At 38.1% G+C, this 23,620-nt stretch overlaps 1 protein-coding gene across 1 annotated transcript in view; it reads right to left on the minus strand.

Annotated features, from left to right (window-relative positions):
* LOC106518994 (collagen alpha-1(XIX) chain) overlaps positions 1–23,223 on the minus strand; it is a gene marked incomplete at both ends in the record, with an annotated part of 138,916 nt that extends 115,693 nt beyond the window's left edge. The window contains 8 exon segments of the mRNA XM_014010492.1: positions 7,804–7,923; positions 8,441–8,521; positions 10,044–10,319; positions 10,433–10,553; positions 17,408–17,507; positions 17,581–17,655; positions 17,803–17,927; positions 23,187–23,223. Of these exon segments, the coding sequence (XP_013865946.1) occupies positions 7,804–7,923; positions 8,441–8,521; positions 10,044–10,319; positions 10,433–10,553; positions 17,408–17,507; positions 17,581–17,655; positions 17,803–17,927; positions 23,187–23,223 (935 nt within the window).
* Between the last annotated feature and the right edge of the window lie 397 nt (positions 23,224–23,620).

A 23,620-nucleotide genomic window follows, 5' to 3' on the forward strand; every position in this document is an offset into this window, starting at 1 on the left:
GATTTAAGTAATCTTCACTTGAAATCTTTTATTAAACACAATGTTGTGTTTTTCAGTGTGCACACAAAGGCTGCTGCTCCTCATTCCCTTGCTTCACTTTTCAAGGAGAGGACAAGACATGATTTATTCACAAATCTTTAACTAAATTCTTTATAACTTTTACTAGATAATGATGAGAGTAAATTTTACATGAATTTGTAGCATTTAAATTTACTTACCAAACGTTAGTGCAATTGGTTTACAGGATTTTCTCTAGTAAATCTTACAAGTTATTTTTACAGTGTATGTACTGATGCTGAAAACGGGTTTAAAACCCCTAAACAGGGTGGTCTAACAGCAGCTGTAACTTTAATTTCATACAGTAAGAGCATAATATCTGATTCAACATTGCCTATATGATGTATTAGCAGAGAATATGTGTTTATTATTTTAAATATTAAGGATTTCTATGAACTATTATGAATTCACAGCAGCTAATGCCATCTATTAAGAAAAGATACCACATTTAAGACAAATTATATACAACGAAGTAATGTATGGAAATGGAAATGCATTGTGTGGGGCTGTTATCTTTTTTTTTGTCCTCATTCATTCAATTGTTCCTTTTAGCCTCTGACATAAAACCCTGTTTTAGGAAACCTCAAAATATTCTAACACTGCTGAATATAATGGGGACAATGGCAGGTTTTGACAGCTAATCATATTTCAAAGTCAGTGACATAATAAAATGCTTTGACTAAAGTTTCTATGGTGATTCAGTCTGAAGGTACAATGGGTATAAATTAAATTGGATGATACAATTGAGTTTTAAATAGTGTGGAACAAACTAAGGGTATTGTAACTGTGGAAGAAGTTTTAATTTCACCATTATGCCTATGTGTGTGTGTTTTTTTGTTTTTTGTCTTTTTGCATGTACATGCAGAAGCTGTAAATCTASTAATACCAAGGTTTACGTGCAAGGCCAGAGAAAATGGATTTCCTTTCAAATAAGCTGCATTCTTATAACCCACCACTTATCTGTTTAATTTCCTGAGGGATTCTGGATTAATCATAGCAGTTTAATCCCTTTGCACTGCATAAGAATCCTCCATCAAACTCACTGTAATGCCGGATTGTTCATTGGGGTAACACAGCCAGAGTAATCCCCGCACACTTTCCTGAGAAACCCTCTTCATAGGTCACTATGATTGGCCTGCAGCTCTCATTACGGGTCTTTAAAATGCTTTAAATTGCCCAGATGTCTTTGATTAATCTCTACAAAGTCYAGCTAAATTGTTAGTAAGTATACTCAAACTATTTTAAATCTCCCACAGAAAGAGATTCTCCTGTTGGTAATTGAATGTCTCAAGAGCTCCCCTTATTAAAGGGATCCCTGATTAGTTGTAACATTAGACTTTATTTGATAAACATTTATTTTAACTGTAAATTAAAGACTGCAAAAATACCGTAGGCTGTTTAGTTTTGTGAATTTTTCAAAATATATTTTAACACGGACGGAGCCATTTTGTTTACACTCAAAGCATTCTGGGTAAATGATGACGTGGATAGGTCCTCGGTGCGAGGCTGCTATATCCACCCTGAAGGTTAATTTTGGACAGTATCTGATGATCGACTCTTTGAAATGAAACCAGAGAGCGTTGACAGAGAGGAGAAGGTAGAAACGACTCAGCCTGTAATTGAAAATATGGATGGAGGACAACAGAGCTGCTTCATGGAAGAAGAACCTCAGCTTAGCATCTTAGCCTTCACGCTAGAGCCAACGCTATATTGCCTTATATGTATTAGCTCGGCGCTAGCGCGACAAACAACTGAGGTCCTCCATCTATATTTTCAGTTGCAGTCATTTTTGCGTTCCCCTCTCTGTCATGTGGATGGAGGACCTCAGTGATGAGAGGAGAATGTGTAGCACTGAGCTAATACATATATATGGTGATAGCATCGGGGCTAGCGCAAAGGCTAACAGGCTAAGCTGAGGTTCTTCTTCCATGAAGCAGCTCTGTTGTCCTCCATCCATATTTTCAGTTACAGGCRGAGTCATTTCTACCTTCTCCTCTCTGTCAACGCTCTCTGGTTTCATGTAAAAGAGACAATCGTCAGATACTGTCCAAAATTAACCTTCAGGGTGGATATAGCTCGCTAGCAGCCTCATACCGAGGACCTATCCATGTCATCATTTACCCAGAATGCTCTGTGTGTAAATAAAATGGCCCCGTCCGTGAAATATATTTTTTAACTTTTAGTTTAAAAATTATAAAAACTAAACAACCTACAGTATTTTTACAGTCTTTATTTTACAGTTAAAATATATGTTTATTAAAAAAAGTCTAATGTTACAACTAATCACGGATCCCTTTAAAAGTATTTGCTCTGACTTTGTTAGCCCCTACTGCTGTTTTCTTAAAGGAGAGAACTGTTTAATAATCACCGCAGCACCACCAGTGATCAATATGATTAGGCAAAGTAAAACGTTGTCATAATCAAGCTGTGGAATAATGACAAAAAAAGGTCAAAAAGGGAGAAAAGGAGCCATTGCACTGCGAAAGCCTGACATTTTGATATATTCCACAAACGGCTTGACGTAAACTATTTCTCCCCCTACTGTTTCTGTTCAGTGGCAGTTATGTTTGCAAATCCCACATAATATGAGAAGCAGAGCCGTTTTCACTGCACGGTCAGCAGCAATAAGTTGTTTTCGAGTATTATCTCTTTCCCTTTAAATAATTTAAACATCTAGCGGTCTTTAAAGGAATGCGTACCCACCCYCTGCCTTTCACGCKAGAGTTTTAAACTAACGTCATRTTGCAACYAAAAACAATCAAGCTGTAATTGTTTTGGTCAAACCATAAAATGTTATGCATATTCTTCAGCAATACCACAAATTTATGACAAAGTATTGACAAACTATGAAAATGTTTTGGTTTTTAATAAAGTTATWATAGTATGAGAAWAAAGTCATAATATTACAATAAAGTTGTATGGAGTAAAATCGAAATAATYCAATAATAAAGTCATATTACAAAGCAGTCTTACTAGTTKGTTAAAATGAGYAAWMTTGAGCATCTTGTTCTAGACATTAAATATCACCATTGAGCATCTGTGTTATTTAGATATATTTAKTAACTAGCTACAGATGTGCATCTAATGGTTAGCTTGTGCAAGTTTCACTAAATTCCATCCAGTGGTTCATGAGATAAGTTGCTAACAGACAATGTACACACACACATGGGCAAACACATTATTGTCCACCTTTTCCTTTGAACAGCAGGCAATAACGATCAAGCTGCACCTGTTTACCAACCTTATAGCTAATAATATTACAGTAAACTCTTCGAATACAAAATAATAAAAAACCCAAGATGCACTAATAAACCTGGCTTTTATCAGATTATTTTAATGAGTTAGGATGTTTTTTTTTTTACTATTAATGAACGCCTCCAAAACTGTGTCAAATTATCAAACAATAACAAGTGCAGCTTGTGTGGACTCATTAAAATCTCAAATGGAGCATTAAATTATCTCCTCTACATTCCGATGACTTGAGAGGCACTCTAGCTGCTCTGCCTGTTAAAATGTTGATTTGTGTTGCCATTAAAATACCTTTTGCACTTAGATTAATTAAAGCAACATTTACTCTTAAATTATGGTATTCTTCCCACATTAAAAAGTCTCTCTGGTTTGCACTTTTGGCATTTAGTTATTGCAATGGGCATGGGTAAAATAATGAAGGAGAGAGAAAAAAAAAAGAAAAGAAAAAAATCTCTCAGGAGACAAAAGCCCAAAAAGTGACACCATAATAAGAGAAACATTGTTTATATTTGTTTTAGAATTGATGATATCAGTGGAATGCCTAAAGATTAAGCTTAAAATAATTCCAGCTTCCTCGCATTATGCTTTGATTCTACAACCTTATGCAAATATATGTTTAGCAAAAGTAATTAATCATAATGAATGTGGCACTATGCTGAACTTTAGCTTATTTTCAGGGCATTTTCAAATTGAAGCTGACAAACATTTATTTACCACGCTTATAAAACAAGCTCCTTCACCTTTCACCACGAAAACAGCAAAACAATAAATGAATATTACTAAAACATCCCGCATGTTTTCATTTTTGATGGATTTGTGTCATCCTTTGATGAGTCCTGGAGCTCCTGATCACGTTTTTTTCTCTGGATTTGACTTGACTGAGCTAGCAATCAAGCCTGTAATGGGATTTGCTGTGTACAGTCAGTAAACAAACGGTGCAAACGTATTGATGTTTAATGAAGACCCTAAATTTAATTTCAGGGGTGAGAAAATTAAAGCATGAAGAGGCTGCAGAAATAATGATAACCACAATTAGAATGACAAAGGAATGACCTGCAATCCTGAAATGCGTGTTTAAATCAATGTTTGATCCTTTGTGCATAAGATCTGCATTAAATATCCTCTTTTATGGGCTATTAGGTATCAGGTCAATAGGTACTAAAGGTATATGTGTGCTTGTCTGTGCGTGTGGGAGGATGGGGTGGGGGATGGGGAATAAACAAAAAACGACCAGTGTTTTAACTAGTCTAAACTATTAAACAAAGATTTATTTCCATTTCATATGATTTGGCCTAACAAATCAGAAAAAATAAAATGGAAAATTAATAAATAAATAAGCTGAAGTAAACAAGCCATCTAAACCTTTTTTATGGCTGTTCCCACTGCAGTCACCACAGCGAGTCATCCTCTGTCCTCTGTCCTCATCCCAACTATCTACATGTCCTCTTTAAAGGCATTTTGTATTGTACGGCCCGGCCTTATTCTACTCTGATTGTGTTTGCATTGAGCAGAGTGCTGCCTCGATGTGGGCGGGATCATAATATTAAACACGTGCAAATTTTATTTTGTTTCATTTTGCAAGACAACATTAATGGACTACACCAAACTGGTGAAAAATGGTGACGTGTTCAATACTTATTTTACCCGCTGTATCACCTGTGTATTGTGGTGTTTTGTTTGTTATCTTTTATTAATCTTTCATTATTCTTCTCAGCCTCTCTTGTATTATGCTGCAGTAATGTGCAAATTTCCAGACTGTGGGATCAATAAAGTTTTATCTAATCTTATTTTATCTTAAAAACAGTTTTTAGTCGGTAGATAACCGTTTTTGCTATGAAACTACAAATATGGCCGAACGGGGTGGAGTCGAACGTCCAGCGACCTGGAGGGGGCGGGGTGTGAAATATCTCACTTGTATTTAAAGAGACCGCACCAAAACAGCTTGCTCTGAGGCGCAACTCAGAACAGGGGTAAAGCAAGGAAAGCAAGGAGTCTGTGGAGCAACAAAAACAAGAATTAAGACCAAAGCGTTGCAGTTTTATTTTAAATAGGGCCATAAGTGAATGATTTAGACGTGAAAAAGAAGGATTTAAAAGCATGATTTGATACCTTTAAATAAATTTGGGATAACCGCATCAAACTGCTCCGGGAGGACCACAAAACATTGTTCTATGGTTCTTATAACAGTGACTCAGGATACAGCCACCATCACAGAAGTATTTTTGATTACTTTTCCCAAACTAGATGCTAGTTAACAGCTTGATTGGAGTGAGGGAACCAGCTGAATTTGACTGGAAGGAAGTGCAACCAAGGATTTAACATCACCTCCAAATATTTTATCAGAGGTAAAAGACAAACACTGGACCACCTGGATCCTATCCCTGCACTTTCTGTCAATAAACAGGTACTGTAAACCTTATTGTTTGTACTGTAGCATACTGCTAACTTTATTCCTAGCATCCATGCTAGCATCATACAGCGATACACTGCAGTCGATCACACATACGGTGATCATATTGTACTTACACAAATTCTAAACATCACCATTAAGTTTCTTTGAATGATGCAAAAGTGGTCAGCGAAAATACACACATAGATGCAGCGAGCTAAGCTATAATAAAACATCTGTAAAAACAACAAACTTTTTAACAATGCCGCTTGCTTTCCAAGTCTGTTGAATCTGCTCTAGGAACATATTTTTCTGTTGCGGTATTAACACCAACTCTCTGTAGAATCTAGACCATCTGTCTGATCTTGCAGATAATGTATGCCAAATGATATGTGTGACGTCACGAGTGAAGGTCTCCATTGTACCGTGGGTTTCTGCTGGGTTTCAGAAATTGGGGTGGTCTTGGGCCATAAAGCCAGACTGACCCGGGTTGGGCCTTGCAGTGCAAAAAGAACTTAAATGCATCCACATAACCCCTCTTAAAGCATAGGACTGACTACAAGCCAAAAGGCATAGTAATCATAATTTCTGCTTAAAACAATTTAGTTTGAGAACCTATCCCTTCCATGTCAGTTAAGAATCATTAAAGGGTATGTAGCATATGTACAAATTTAATTAGTACAAGCTGCTACCAAACACACACATTTAGCATTACATTCAAATTGACCTAAAGATACGGCATTTATCTCAAATATTTGTATTTTACTGTAGGTGTATGAGCCCTAACAGCTGCTCTGTCCTTTTTTTTGTTTTAGTAGCTTGGTAGTCATTGTTTATTCATTTCAGACATTTTACAGAAACCTGAAATGTGAAGACAATCTTAAATACCACCAATGTTAATCATAACACCACTAGATGCTAGAGTCCTAGTTTTCCAGCCATAAAAGTGTCATCGGGCAACGAATCTTAACCCCACAGCCACATGATGACAGATAAGACATTCAGGTTTTTCAGATGGTCAGAACGGTCACAGGGTTATTGTTAAATTAATTGTTCCTTTAACCTTGAGCAAAAAGTCAAAAGGCAGGATTGATCAGCCAAACAATGTGGGTTCATCTTGGGGGGTAAATTTCACTTTGTCATCGTATCTTGTTCTTTTTTTTCCCCTTGCCCTCCAGCTGACACAACACCTACAATTTCCAGTAAGTGGGCATTTACTCTCCACAACCCAACATGTCTATTGAGCTGTCACAAAGAAAGGGGCATTCTCTTTTTGAACTACACCTGTTTTTTAGTGATCGTACAAATCTATGATTTCCCAATTCAGACTGCTTGGGTGAATTGTGGAAAAGACATTTCACCTTGTGGGGTTAATTGTATGGTAACTTCTCTTAAGGACCTTGACAGAGAAACATGAAGCTTTGCCCGATGCTACAGGCATTGGCATTTGCTCTCTGTTGGAGAGAAGACATCCTCCTTTCTCAAACACCAGAAGTATAAATTTTCCATACAGAGAATTGCTGTCTTTCTTGACATTTAGACCCTGCAGAGGTCCTCGAAAAAAAAAAAAAAACAGTAGCTCTTGTTACAAAATAAATTACTAAATGGAAAAAAGGCAAAACACAACAGCAGGTAAGAAATAACTTGAGTTAAAAAAAGCAAAGACAATTTGCAACAAGGGGGCAAAGAAATGGAGAGCAATGTGTGGATGCTGCATATGAAGCCCAAGAAACTCATCTTTTAGATGGTCACCACAGCTTATCGACTTTAGCCGACAGAAAAATGTCTATAACTGTCATTTGACGCGCACGCTTAACTTTACATTTAGGACATTTAAAATTTTTGCATTTGTTAACATGTTTATCAGTGCTTTTGGGAATGAAAGTTGGTTATTTTCAACATTTAGGCTGCAACATTTTTGGTTGACTTTCCACACACACACAAAAAAAACATTTTTTTTCTTTTTTGTTTAAATCTAGTTTAGCAACTGTATCTGTTTAGCTTTCATAAAGAGTACGTACACATGATGTCAAATCAAAACTGGCTCTCTTCCTACAGCCGTCACACTCACTCAATTGCAGGRTGTTGTTGGGAGGAATTGATCGTACCTTTTCAGCTGGACAGTGACATCTGTCAATTGACTGTGAGGCCGGCTGAGAGAGCATCAGGGGAATCTGGGTTGTAGCTGGAGGAGGGGATGTCCCATTAACTGTCTTCTTGATGCCACACTGGATCGATACAGAAATTTCAGCATTAAAAACCTTCTTTCGTTATCTTTCCTGAAGGACAGGGGAAATAAAAATCTACAGAATACACAGCAACTCAGCTAAGTTTAGGAAAGTGTAGACTCAAACTACAGCCGAAGTTCCTATTTGACTCATAACCATCACCTGGGGTAACCTTACACTGCCATGACAGTATCCTTATAATGATATGTCATGGTCAGGGGTTAAAGGTCTTACTTCCATGTGGAATTACTATAACATTAGCTCTTATTGATTTTACAGTGATGAAAGATCTCTATTAAATTTCTATCTGGGGACACTACAGTCTGTTTCTGCAGAACATCAACACAATATTTGTAGAAAGTGTGCATTTACATATAACAATTTCTTTCTGTCTCAGGCATATTGTAAAAATGTAAATACACTCAAATCTCAGAAAATTCTTATTGATTGATATATTTATTTTTTTCTTTTGCAGCAGAAAGGTGTTATTTCTTTACTGAAACAAACAAAAAATTACCTCTGGATCAAGGAGTTCACAACAATTTTCCATCTCGGCCATATAGGGGTCACAGTAAAGGAGAATTTGTTTCAGTTCAATCTGTTGGACAAAGAAAAAAAACTCATATGCCATTCTACAATGCCATTTTTACATCAAGCTCTTAACTAAAATATGTTCTTGGCACAGTTCAATTTATAACATTTTGACTTTTCTAGTTTCGTAACATGGAGTTTTACATCATCTGATCCAAATTCTATACCCCTTGGTCCTGTGCATTCTCATGGAAACTGGTGCCTATATCTCCACCAGTCAAAGCAAGCAGTGGGGGGTACATTCTAGACATGTCACCAGTTCATCAGGCCCGTGTTTACGCTCACTCTTGCACCAAGGACCAAATTAGAAAGGCCAATTAAGCTAATACGCATTTTTTTGGACAGCAGGGCGAAGTTAGAGTATCTGGAGAAAGTGCTCACACCCACAGGAAGGACATGCAAATAATATGCAGAAAGGCCAAAATCAGGAGTCAAACTAACTCTGCTGCCATGCAGCCCTACAGTTTATCTTRCCTACAAAACAGCCTTAACACCTTAACAGTCGACCCTGAAATTTCAACATTTTTACATTTTTTTGTAAGGGTGTCAAACTAACAGTTAGAACCAGAGGAAGTTGTATGATACCCTAGTTTTCAAAATAAAAGTCCACTGTAGTGTCTGGAAATGTTTAAAGGCAGAAGCCGCACCATTTTTGCCCACCGGTGGAACAAAGACTACATAAAACACAAAAGGCTTGTTGAAACACTTTAACAGTTTTGTGGAGGTATTATGAAAAAACGTACTTATCATACAATATTATAATGTTTTTCCAATCATAAACATAGAGTGTTGCTTTGTCTCATTCATGCATATTTGAGAAATCCTTAAATCTCCTGTGGTAGCCATGTGGAACTGTCTAAATGCTTCCTGGTTTAAAGCATGACCTATCCATACAAAGCTCCTCCCAGGGTAAGAGGTTCAGAGTCTGAGGCCAATTTCAAGATGCTTTGATAGGCTATGATGCAAAGTCAAACTTATTTTTCATATATGCAGCGTTTTCACAAAAACTGAAAGTAACAGGGTTGGGTGATATTGCCCCCACCCCCCCAAAAAAAAAATCACGATTAATCGTGGAATTTAGCCGATAACGATTAATGTGACGATTAATCCCCTGGAGTCAATGGAAGTCTGCATGCCCTAGTCACAAATCACTCTAGTGGGAAAGATTTGCTCTCCGAAAAAATCTGTTCCAAATTGCATCAAAAGTACAGACTTCAGGCTATATATACATCAATTTTTTTAATTATGTTGATAAGCCAAGTAAAGCTGAAGTTARGATGAATAAATTACGGAACTTTTTTTAAAAAATGTTCATCATATTCGAATCGTAGAGTAGCTTCGAGTCAGTCTACCTAGCGGCATTTATCTTATTAATCATCAAGTGCCAAAAATAATCGATTGAAGTTTTTCTAACAGTTAATTGCACACGACATGATTATGCCCAACCCTACTTGATTGTGGTATACTGTAGACTTGAACCATGTATCTGGAAAATACCTAATACCCCCATTAAAAAGTTACCAACATACATCGACAGGCTTTTCATCCTCCACTCGCGTAGTGATGAGTGTGTGCCCACCGAGGTCAATGCTGTCCCTCTCATCAATCACACCTCCTTCTATTCGTCTGCAGTCCATGTAAATGGAGATGGAGTTGCTATGTACAGAAATGCTCAGCTTGTGCCACTGGCGATCAAAGAGGGCATGCAGGTCACGACTTTTAAACGTGTAGCGGTTGGTGGTCTTCAGCTGGGCCCGGTAAGAAAACTCCAACACCTTTTTATCACCATCAACCACCACAGACACCTGAGAAGAACAGAAGAGTGTGTGGAGACAAATCACATTGCAAATATATATATATATATAAATGTATAATGTTTTTGTAACTGTCGAAGTATCTAAGATTAAAATGGTCCAACCTGGTTTCCTGTCTGGTCAAATATCCGCCAAAGATACCAACGGTCTTTTTTTGTAGTTCGTCTCACCCGGAAGATGGACACAAGTGAGTACTCACTTGAAAACCCATCAGGAAATAGTAATCTGATAAAAAAAAAGATATTTATACAACAGTCAAATTCTAATCAAATATGTCCTGATGCATCTCAGTAATCCAGGTAGAAAAAAATCAAAAAGCAAAAATAAACAGGTCCTCTGGATGGGTTCTTCTTTAGTGAAACATTTGGTCTCTCCTCCAAGAGACTTCTTCAGTCTGATGAGTTTCAGGTGAACTCGGCCTTAAAAGCACTGCCTCCACKTGGACAAACGGGTTAGTCACATGCAAGAGGGGGCCATCGCTTAACAACAAGCTTGATTAGCTCTATTGTTCATAGAGGGTCATGTGCCCCATCACCTGACTTATTGGTTTGAATGCTGTGGTTCTTTGGTGTCAAGTCATGTGTATGTAGTGAATGCAGGTGGGGCTCAACGTCCCCTTGTTTTTGTTTTTTTCCCTCTTTGTGTTGGTTATCGTTGGGGCCCTGATTCACACCTTTGACTCAGCCGCCTGTGAGCAAAAGGTGTGAATCAGGACCCCAACGATAACCAACACAAAGAGGGAAAAAAACAAAAACAAGGGGACGTTGAGCCCCACCTGCATTCACTACATACACATGACACGACACCAAAGAACCACAGCATTCAAACCAATAAATCTGGTGATGGGGCAGTTGACCCTCTATGAACAATAGAGCTAATCAAGCCTATTGTTAAGCGAAGGCCCTCTTTTGCATGTGACTAACCTCTTTGTCTACCATGTGGAGGCAGTGCTTATAAGGCTGAGTTCACCTGAAACTCATCAAACTGAAGAAGTCTCTTGGAGGAGAGACGAAACGTTTCACTAAAGAAGAACCCATCCAGAGGACCTACTTATTTTTGCCTTTTGATCTAATCAAATATCAACATCCGACAGTTCAAGACAATTCTCAGTGCTGAAAATAAATGGGGGATGAATAATGAGCAGGCCAATCAACTTCAGTGATCAATAAAACATTTTAGTGTCCTCTCGATGCAGGAGCATTCACATAAATAAACCTGAGAAACTTAATTCCATTTAGCGTGATGAATTTTACTCAGGCCTGCCTGTCATTCAGATAATGAAAGCATACACACATTGATCCAAAGACAAAGAAGGCAGGTTTTTATTGCACTGGAACACTTACATGGTTATGGATGTAAACAACAAAGACCAGCTACAGGTCCATATTTATGACTTTGGATGCCTCATTTAAAGAGTGTGCTGGTGCAAAAAAAATGAAGTACATGAAGAAAACATGATATTCCACTCTATGGCCCTGTGATAACCTGACGGTCTGTTCAGGGTGTACAGGCTGTTCACCTATTTACTGTTGGAGAAAGGGACAAGCTTCAATTGACACTGCCTGAAAAAGTGGGTAAAGGATGGTTAAATGGATGGATGGATTGATATTCTATTCTATTCTATTCTATTCTATTCTATAAATAATCACACTCAATTATAAATGGATAAAAACACATTACTCAACTCACACGTACCACTGTTAATTTTGAACAATAAGGAACAAGACAAAACAGCAAGAAAACCCCGTTGTATTCTGTAACAGACTACAACTCCACATCATTCACTCCAGGCTAAAATTACCAACCAAAAGTAGACGAGTGTAAACATAATAAATCAGAATCTGCAAAAATAATAACGCACTGATACGGTCATTGAGAAGGCAGAGCACAGCCAGTGGAAGGAAGAGAGAGACAGCTTCCTCAGACAGGTTGGAAATTAGTTTTCACTCCAATATATCATTTCCTATTCTCTCAGAGCTTCATACCCTCTTCTTTTGTATTCCGAGAGATTTTAGTGTAAACGGTGCATGACTAAAATGTCAAGTACACCGAGTAAAAGCATCCTAAAAATTGAATTCTTCTGTAAAAATGCTGAGGATTCAGAAGGTCGTTTGGGCCCCCTATGGCTAAGACAGTTTCCAATACAACTGGATATTGAAAGTGGCATGGCAATTTAAGCAAATTGTATATTCGATACAAATTCAGCAAAAAAATGTCAGGCTCCAGTACCTGCTTTAAAAAAAAACCATTATGTCTGATTACAAACTATAAGGCAAAGAATTACATAAAGAAAAACTGTGAACCTTGAGCTATGAACCTATAACTCATATTTAATGTAACTGAGACAGAAGAGTACACTATAGAACTGTTTTCTTTTAGGGCCAGAGAGTTCACACTACTTCTATTTCAAAACCTAGTGCCTTTATAGTGTTGTGCATTTGATCTCTAAGGGTCCAGAGTGTTAAAGTTTTTGACTGATGTCAGTGACTTAGTGCCAAATGCTAAACCTCAGTGTTACTCAGTTTGATTGCTGTTTGTCTAATTCTTTGCAGAAATGCTGCTCTGCATGCTTAAGTAGGCGTTAATGAGTGAATAAGAAGGATGTTCATTCAATKTCCCTACCTCTATGTAACATTGCCAAAAACACTTTTACAGTAAGTGTTTGGTTCTGCCAAATCTGTCTCTTACAAGTCCCATTTAAATATGACTAATTTGCATTGGCTAATATGCTTCGGAAAAAAAAGACTCATGGATTGCATGCAGCCATAAAATGTTATTTTACTTCAAGTCATGTGATGATTGTGTACGATAAAGTTGAACTGTGATGAAGACAAATTAGCCAACTGGAAATGCCAGAGTGTATGGGACGACTTCGATTACAAGAGTGAGAATAACAGTACAGTCATTTTTCTAGGAGAAAAAACATTAATCTATTAGTCATTCATCCCTCGTATAAACAGAAACAGTGGTTTAATCGAATTTCACCACCGGCTTGGTGGACTGATATCACGGTCTAAAAGAAATACTATCCTAGAGCACTGGTTCCCAAACTTTTGATCTTCTGACCCACAAAATATCCATGGCAAAAACTTGTGACCCCAAATATTACTGGTCTGAGTACATGAACTTGGTTAATAACCCTAAAAACACAGGCTTTTTGACAATCTAAACAGCTTGTACACTAATGTAAATACTTATTTTGTGTTTTTGTAATAATTATAGGGAAAATATTACATCAGCAATTATTTTATTACCCTTTAAATTGATTTCTGGAGYTTATCCAAGGTGCTTCATGACCCATAATTGGGTCCCACGCACAACTTTGGGAACCAAAGTGCAGTGGTTCCCAAASTTTTCAGCTTTTGACCCACAAAATAACAGTAGCAGAGACCTGTGCCCCCAGCTATTTTTGGATGATAAACATTTGTATCAGGTCAACTAAACATGGACATGGTAACAATATTTTTTATACTACATTTATCCATTTTAAATACACTAACCTCACTCCTTTGTAACAACTAAGGCAAAAATGTCATTAATTCAGAAAATCTTTTCAGGACCCCACCTTGATGTTTCGGGACGCCACTTTGGGTCCCGACCCCAGCTTTGGGAAACACTGTCCTAGAGGATTCTTTGAAACTGAGTTGGAGGAGTCAAGTTTCCACAGTTGAAACAATCAAACTTCAACTACTAACCTAGTTGGCTCACCGCCCCGTCAGTGTCACTCAACCCTAGGATGTTCTAAATGCATAATGCATAGAGAGTATAAGTACTGTTCAGTGTGAGGAGTGAAATAAATGCACTGTTTGCCAGCCTCATAGAAGAATGCCAGTGATCAGCCCAAATCAAGTGCATGACAATCAAGTCTCGTGTGTTGCTGTTTTATTTGAATAAAGTTGGCCATTTCTCACACTAAGAAAARAGCCGTCCAATTAAGGAAGGCTGCAGTTTTCAAAATGTATTCTAGCATGGATTTGAAAGGTCTAATGGTGTTGAACTGACAATATGTACAGGGCTGTAGATCTAAAACCCACAAGAAAAMAATAGAAAAAAACAACACTGCTGAAAAAATATATGTAGTTACTTTGTTTCAGAAGCATTTTTATAAATACGAGGAAGTAACTCTAAGTTAGATCGCACTGACTACTGTAAAACGATTCCKAGAATTAACCATCGTGACAGTCACGAATCAATGAAACCACAGACTGATYCACAAACACAAACCATGGTGATTTGATACACTGTTTCTCAGTATCAACAGAGCGTAAACCACATTATGCGAAACTGTGGTTGCTTARAAAGGAACGGACAATTCATTTCCCATTTCAAGAGGAGAAATGACATTGTCCTCCAGAGACAATAGATAAAGAAAATTCAAAGAACCKGTTTCTCTCATGATTTGATTGCCCTAAGGTTACAAAAGAGCAAACATGGCTGGAAATTTCAAAGACCCAAACAAAAACAAAACAAAAACAAAGATAATTTAGCCTGAATTTGAATAAAGACATAAACACTGCACACTTTTCTGCTATTCTAACTCGTTTTCCCAAAAAGTGAAAAATTCATTAGGCTTGTTTTGTGAAATATTTGAACAATTAAAAGGTCTTGAAGGAATTGATATTGCCAGAGTTTTAGATAAAAAAATCATCTTATGAGAGGTTGATTAAAATCTGTCCGGTGTGATGAGATATTGGCTGCGTCCTTGCACACGATACGGTGGCATTTGTAGGCAGCTTACGTCACTTCTCCCGTGCCGTAGYTCGTCCCATTTCGTAGGCGCCTATTCATGAGGCTGAAGATATCCCAGGATTAATTGTGCCATCAGCAAACTGTTTTTGTTTTTAAAGCGGAATTTAGTTCTTTGGGGATTTTTTTTACTAAAACGTTTAACGAATTTAGCACAGACAAAATAATTCGCTTTTAAAAAGTGGTGGGCAGCACTAATCTAAAAATTAGTTCCACTAGCCCTAAAACACTAACTCACATATTTGGGCCCCTTAATTCTAAAGCACTAACACACTGAGGGTTTTAGCAAAAGCTAATTCTAAAGCACGAAAATAACCCAATCAACTCATGAACATTCTTCAACAGACAACATGAGTCACATATTGTCATGTTGCTCTCTTAATTCTCATCARTGACATTRCACAGCTGTATTTGGGTTCATATATRGCCAATATATTGTCACCTGGTGGATAAGTGACACATACGAACAAAATGGTTGACAGCTTTCACCCTCAGCTGTTAACAGCAACGTTGATCAGTAACARAGTTAGTGCTTCTAAATTTAGCCTATAAATTTAGCAAGTGCTAATACACTAATAAATGTTAAAATTAGCAAAAGCCCTAAAACACTAATTAGGTCCCCTATTAGTGATTTAGTGCTTTAGGGGAACTATGTCCACCACTGCTTTTAAATTTAAATTTACCAACTTAGCTGATAAAATTTATGTTGCAAGGTAAAATAAAATGCAATTACAAGTACTGGTACTGTAGCTAAACCCATGTGTTACTGTTTTTTTTTTTACGTGTAATGTTTTTTTAATAATACTGAATTTTATGAAGTTATAACAGGGTAGCACATGGTCACGCAAACTTACGTGATCTGTAGATAAGACCGTCTCATTTCCCAGCTGTTTATGAGGCCTATACAGGTGTAGGCCACGTAGGCCATGTTCTAGGTAGGCTGCAACCCCTGAGTTGGGAACCAGCCATTTTCCTAACGGTACAGACAAATGCTATTTCTCCCCAGTTTCTTCAATGTCAGGCGGTAATGAAATTATAAACTGTTTGAAGAGCAAACACCTGTGTTTTAGATMAATAAATCTGATCATYTATGATTTTACATGARGTAGTTTRCAAATGCAGTTAAACTATACCACTGTATGGACAAGTACATGTGTTCTGTCCCTTCACATAAATGCTTGCAGTGTGTGTCAGCCGTGATCTATYTGCCACAGTGTGTATTGTGCCAAGGAGTTGGCAGATCATCAGCTAGATAGAGAATAAAGCACAGGGCTGCATATCCTACAAGCAAAGTAAGCAATGTGTTTGCAGCAGTGACAGGGACAGTAGGGCCTCGCTCTCAGCGCAACTACCCTGGCTTTCCCTCCTCAGCTGACACAGTATCACCTGTCAAAGTACTTAGATAATTGGATATGAGAGGGATCACAGTCTTGCCACTATAACCAATGACACTGTCAGCAGCATCGCTGAGAACCAGAATCTCCTTGCATTATGGGCCCAGACTGAGCAAGGGGCTGAAATATAAACGTATTTTCGGCTGGCGGACCGAACATCGAAGCAGATCACAAATCATCTGGCCCAAAGTTACAATCACCTAGCCAGCAGGAATGGGGCAGTAAATGTTTACAGWTGCATGTAAAGATACTAAAAATACCCTGCCCTCCTTGGAGAACGACAGCGCTGTCTTTCACTGTTACAACCTAAGGACACAAAACGGTTATTGCCATCTCAAGGTACATATTTTTTCTTTTTAATTCAGAACGTCACCACGAGGCAGGTCAAGCCACCTTCATGAGTTCATCAATAACTCTAGCCTTTCTGTTTAAGCACAAATGATGGAAATAATCGCAATCTTCAATCAGTCCCTATATTTTAACAAATCAAGTGCCCATTTCATCTAAACTTCTAGGTTAGGAAAAGGAAGTCAAATCGCTACCCATCCAGTTGGAAAGTAAAGCTCCTGCATAAATGACAATTTAGTAAGTCGTTTCCACTGTTATTTTATTATTTCTGTCTTATTATGCATTCTTGGCTTTTAAGGTCCCTTTATGTCCCATATTCTGCTCCAAGGAGATTTCTGGAATAAATGTATTAATTCTGTTCAAATCATTCTCCGTCTTTCAGATCACCTCACTGCTTGCCCTTAATAAAGAAGGTAAATGAGACTATTGCTCAGATGGTTCGGCTCAACCCCTTCATAACATTTCATAGAAAACTAATTTTTCATTAGAAAAACACCAGAAATGGATGAAAGCAGGAGTAATGTGTCATTGAGGGAAGAACAACAAAACATAGTTGTCTTTTTTGTTCAGTTTTTTTGTTCGTTTTCTTACTTTGTTGACTTAATAAGTGGACTGCTTCCTAATCGAAACGACGGCAGGTCTTCTGTGACTGTTCCTTTACGTAGAAGGAATTTTTCAGTGAGATCAAATCCTGCGAACAAGACCACAGCATGTCACTATGAAWGCTAATATCGACTCTCTTAAAGAACAAATTTAACACATACCTGTGATTTCCAGTGGACGATCTAAACTATCAGAAAACCTGTGATCTTCCACAGTCAGACTGGGACACAAGCCATCTGGGCAAAAGTCAGCAAGTAATTGTTTTGATCCAGTTTCTGAACAGTGCAACTCCATTGAATGCTTCTCTTTTTATGGTCTTTTTTATTTTTCAGAAACATTGCACTGGAGACAAAAATAAACAAGTTAATAATAAAGTCACATACCTGCTCGTTCACTCACTGCCATTCCAAAAGTGCGAGGAACCGAGCTCACGGTCCAAAAAAAAGCAACCCATCTTAGTAAGCAATAAATCATGGCTCTGGTGCTGGAAGGCAGTCCACCTGAAAACCTGAACAGGGAAGCAGAAGAGTTCTTTCTGTATTATTCCAAAACCATTTCCTTTTAACRTAGAATAACGCACCGAGCAAAGATAATTCTGAAAAGACCCGTGTCAACAAATGTGTAACTCAGAGAATTTAGAGAGCGTAATGATGAATTAGTTTAGCGTCACTGCTGAAAGCTGTGGAAACAGCTGGTGGAGCTGACAGCTCCTGCAATCGAGTGCTGAAGGGGAATACGGGCCAAACGGATTTAACCATGTCCAACTGTGCAGYCCTTGTTCGGGGCTTTCCAGGCATCTGTGTGTAAGCAGAAAAACGCTAAATAAAAGGTCTAATTTGTAAGATTTACTTTAGATAAAAACACGTTTGATATTGGAAACCCCGTGTTTTAATATTTAACATATGGAAAGGGATTTTTTATTGCTTTGTTTGTAAGTGTGCCTACCAAGTGGCGAAGTGATGTAATTTTGTCCTATTGCGAACTTTATTTTTTTTTAGAAACGATTTAATTCTGATTGCATCTGATCAGACTAAAGCAGCGTAGCTTAAGTTACCCCATGAATCTGTATGCAATGTGTTGCTGTTCTAGATCTTTCTGGATTAATTACCTCCGCCAAGGGCGAGGTAATCTTTTCGGTCACGTCTGTCTGTCTGTCTGTGGACAACATTACTCAAAAACTTGTGGACAGATTGTCATGACATTTTTAACACTTGTGAGTACTGGGCCAAGGAACACAACTTTAAATTTTGGTGATGTTCCAGATCATGATGCAGATACACGATTTTTTTTTTCCTTTTAACACTCTGAGATCGGCAAAGCTGTGATGCTTTCACAGGGCTTCTGTAAAAAACAGTGAGCTGGATCGGACAGCACAGACTTCAAACTTTATAAAAGTACTGTTAAAACCACATTTAATGATGAATAATTTTCCCCTAATATGCACATTTACAGAACGTTCTGTGACCAGGAAGTGCTTGACTGCACCATGAAACCTATTTTTCCCATTTCCTCAAACACACCACATTTCCGAAACAACCAATCAAAACAGGTTCTCGCTACTAGGCTTGTAAACAGAGAGCTGCCGGGCCTCAAAGTTTGGAGACGGGGGGAACCAGGAAGCACTTTATAAAGAGAGTCTCTGCTTTTTGTTATGAATTGGTAAAAATGAACCCAGGGTGCAGGCAGCTTCCAAAAGGAAAAAAAAAATAAAGATTTATTAAACAAAAATTGCTGACAGCTCAAAAACTCTCTTGGTGTAGCAAGGTAAGGCAACAAACATACAGGCTGTGAACAGCACAATGATCAGACAGGAAGTGAAGACAAGACACAGAATATAAAGGTGAGACTAARGAGCACAAACAGGAAACACCTGGGAGAGAAYCATGAGGATCAGGTGAGAGTGGGCGGGGCTGGAGCAAAGGCAGACAGGAGGAAGAAAACAGATGACAAGACAGAAACTAAAATAAAACATTAACACAGACACAAATCATAACACTTTTGCACATTAACTCTTATAGGATGGGGGAAATTGGCGGAGGTTTGCACTCTCAGAGTGCTTCTAGTTCTGTATAAAAAGGAGGGAGTAGCTAAATCATCAGACTGAAGCCATTGCCAAAGTGCAGTAAAATGCAATCATGCTCTGGGCATGGGTCAAACACATTAATGGCTTATTAATACTCTGAATAAAAAAAAACATTTCATATTCTTGTCAAAAATGTCAATAAAATGTAAAAAAGCTTTGCAAAATCCTCATCCTTATTGACTTCTTATTGTCCAGTTAGCTACTAAAGATTACTCTCCGGCTTTAATCTCTTGTTCAAATATAGTCGTTATTATCTCCAAGATGACCTGGATGGTTGTGGCTGAATAACAAACCCAAAGCTTTAAAAAAAGGCAAGTCATTATCTAAGAAATGATGTCATCTTGTATTGGATCCATGCCATTTAGTTGCAAAGATAAAAACAACAAAAAGATAACTTTAARAGTCATTGAAAATGAGTGAATGGTGTACATCGTGTGTGTATTTGAGGTTGTGTGTAACTAGAGGTGGCAAATAATAAAAAACAAAAATAATTTGTGACTTTACTTATTTAGTAATTTTGGTTATTTATACTTATACCCCTTCCATTTTCATACAGTTACCTGTAGCAAGACATACATATATACATACATACATATACTTATTTAGTAATTTTGGTTATTTATACTTATACCCCTTCCATTTTCATACAGTTACCTGTAGCAAGACATACATATATACATACATGTATATGTGGCTGAAACAGTGAGACTAGTACATCCCAAATCATTATGGCCGTTAGAAAAGCCAACAATGGGTTAAAAAGACTAAAAGTGCACTACTAACTGATTAATATATAACAGTGTTCTAATATCTCCAAACAAATTTGCTCAATGCTCCTGTTTCACATGCACATCCCCTGTGTGGTCCCAGGTCTCGCAAACCGCCACTCAGTAATAAGAATACGCCGGTGAGTCCTTCATTCTTGTGATCTCATTAGCATCTCCCACACTGTGATGAATGCAGATGTCAACAGTGTGCTGCAGCAACATCATTAGCCCCTAGCTCTGTTTTGTTAAAGGTTTGGTTGTTAACTAGTTAGCCAAGGTGACCTTGTAAAGCCTTTTTAATTTGTTGTTGTAAATGAATTAACCTGTACTGTACATGTCAGGGTAATTACATCGGGGGTTGGACGCAATTGCTGACTCCTTTTGCGCTACTTTCAGTCGTGGTGCCAAAGCCTTGAGCTTTCTCCAATAGCACTTTATTTTTTTGTATTTGGATCTGAGAAAGGACGGCAAAGTCCCGGTCAAGGACGTCATTTGCAAAGAAGAAACCTGGGAACCTCCAGGTTGAAGGCAGTCTCCTGAACCTGAAGTGTCCGTGCTGCCAAAACAAAGCCTTAGCGTTCCACTCGTGCCTGTAGAGGCTGCACACAGAGGAGGAGGTCYCTGAGGATGGAGTCTCTTTGGGAAGGCAGGCTCAAATTGAATAGATTGCGCCACCTTAAAAAAAAAACACCTTGACAAACTTTTAAAGTAAAAAAAAGTGCACTGCTATAATAACACCTTGACTGAAATGAGCTATAAATAGACTTTCTCCTAGGATTTTCAAACAATAAAAAACTGAACACAGCCTACACACCCACACAAAGGTACACATACAGTTTGCACTCAAATAWTTGAATAAATAAAATCTATATTTTAGTCACATTAGATCCGTTTCATCTCCAAACATGCGGAATTAGCATAATTTGGAGTGGATAAGCTGTRTGAACACCTGTTATTGTTTAATGATGATGCAGCTTTCACCCCAATGCAAAGATAATACTTTTTACCCTGCTGCACTCGTCTGTTTCCACTGGGAACAAAAACAACTGCAGACATTTTTTCATAGCCTACATGACCTCCACAAAACAAAACGACACCAATTAACTGCATCTATACGTACAGTCTAACAAAGTGTGACCAAAACTCTTTTTTTTCCTTAAAGGGTAATCTTTTCAAAGTCAAGAAGACAAATAAAAATCATTAAGTAAGAAATAAAACCCTAACAACTGTTTTTTTTACTGAGTCCTTAAAGGGGACATATGCAAAATCCACTTTTTTAGCCGTTAACTATATTTTGTTGTTTACTTGGTGCAGAAACGTTTAATTTAGTTTCTCCCAGTGCTGCAAAGATATCTTTATTTTCTGTTCAGGTCATATTTTCAACCCATTCAGTTTTCTCTATTCTCCATGATGTTTTCTGAACTATAACATAACATCAAAATATTTGCAACAGAACTGCCAAATAAGGTCTGGACTCACCAACTATTTGGTGGTCTTCATTCTCCTCTGGCTCTGGCTCCAACATGTAAGGATAAGACTTCCCTTGACGTATTTTTTAAAAAATTTTTAATTAAAACGTTTCTGCACTGCTATAGCCAAAAACCTCTCGATCAAGCTACAGTGGGTTTAAAGAGGCAGCGTCAAAATGAGTTGATCTGAGACACACCTCAGAAAAGGGGTGGCAGAGGGGCTTGTGGAGCTACAATAAGGAGGAATTGAGACCAAAGCGTTGCAGTTCCACTTTATATAGACACCAATAAAAGGATTTAAATAGGAAAAAGAAGAATTTTAAAGCATGACATGTCTCCTTTAAATGATAAAAAATATAAGCAAATGAAAGCAGATTCATTCAAATCACCTAAACATTTTCTCCAAAATTTTACGCTAGTCCAATTTTGTCATTTTTTTAAGGCCAGCCTACTGTAGGTTAATTACATGAGGTCCACGTGGTTCCCAGCAGATTCTGCCAAGTGCTTTGTTTACGCTGAGCGCGTACCTGCACTTCGGAAGCATATCAAACCAAACAACTGGAGCAAAACGCTTTCAACCTGCACCATATTCATGCAGTTCGATTTGATTTCYTCTGCGATGAACTCCTTTAAACTTTCCCCGTCTTATTAAAAGTTCAGTTCGTGCAGCAGGCCAGCCCAGTTAAAAGTTTCACATGCAGGCCTGCAGCAGGCTGTCATGGCGTTTGGAGATGAGGTGACCATGCCACCTAAGACTTCAAGCATGCTTGGGTTGTAGACAAGCAGCACTACGCTGGTATCACATGGCTGACAGGAAGGTGATATGGTATTCCTGATATTTTCTGCTCTCTCTCTCTCTCTCTCTCTCTAGCAGGCTGCATTTACAGCTCCAAAATAACAAAATACCCCACTAGAAGAATAGTAATTCTGCAGGAGGGTTAAAATGCTGCTTTAAGCCCTTAAAAGGCGGACAGTAACACTGATGGACCATCTGCTGTCAGCCTGCATCGACCTAAAGTCGAAATTGGCACAGTGGCAGTGAAGGCATTGCGTCACAGCTTCAGATAAGAGCCTGAACAAGGCTTGGACACTTAAGTTTCACTCCATCACGCGCCCAGCCGCTTTCGGTCAATGGCAATAACTCTTTTTAACACTCCCAATAAAAATAAATAATTTAGGAAAAAAAACGTGTCTCTCTGGATTTGTATTAATAAACAATTACAGACTAAAGAAAATCGGTGTTTTTCTGTTAATTGATGCAAATAGATTACCGGAGGGGTCCGGTGTAGGGGGGGGGATCCCGACGCGCACTTAAATTAAAAATAAACAAGAATGATAAACTTTACCATCAAGCGAGAAAAAAAGGTGCACAAATCTGCTGCTTCATTCAGCAGGCAGACACGCTCACTAAATCCTGATATGTATGTATTTGAGGTAGAAGTACTTACAAAATTGCTGATAAAGTTTCCTTTAAGGCAGAAACAAACACAAAAGCAGCGACAAAAGCATAATCCGAGCGTGATACCGATCAGTCCGGCTCCGGATTCCGGGACTTAGAAATAAATATATATATAAATAAAAAAAGGAAAAAAAAAAAAGTCACAGAGTGGGATCTCCTGCTCGATCGCGGTCCTTTTTAGTTCCACGGAGTGGCCCTCCCACTCTGTCATTATACCACTGAGGCGCACTGACAGAGACTTCTGCAAACAAACAAGACGAGCACTCTGAAAGCTTTCTTATTAAGGGGGGCAAATTAATGCCCGCAGGCAGCTCAAACAAACTCCCATTAACAGAGCAGGTGCGGGAATTAAACTCTGTTTGATGTATTGTGATTTAATCAAATTTTCCCCCAAGAAAGGCCTGAATTAAATGGATTTGTTCG

Source organism: Austrofundulus limnaeus, unplaced genomic scaffold (genome assembly GCF_001266775.1).
Source record: "Austrofundulus limnaeus strain Quisiro unplaced genomic scaffold, Austrofundulus_limnaeus-1.0 Scaffold0, whole genome shotgun sequence".
Classification (NCBI taxonomy): domain Eukaryota; kingdom Metazoa; phylum Chordata; class Actinopteri; order Cyprinodontiformes; family Rivulidae; genus Austrofundulus; species Austrofundulus limnaeus.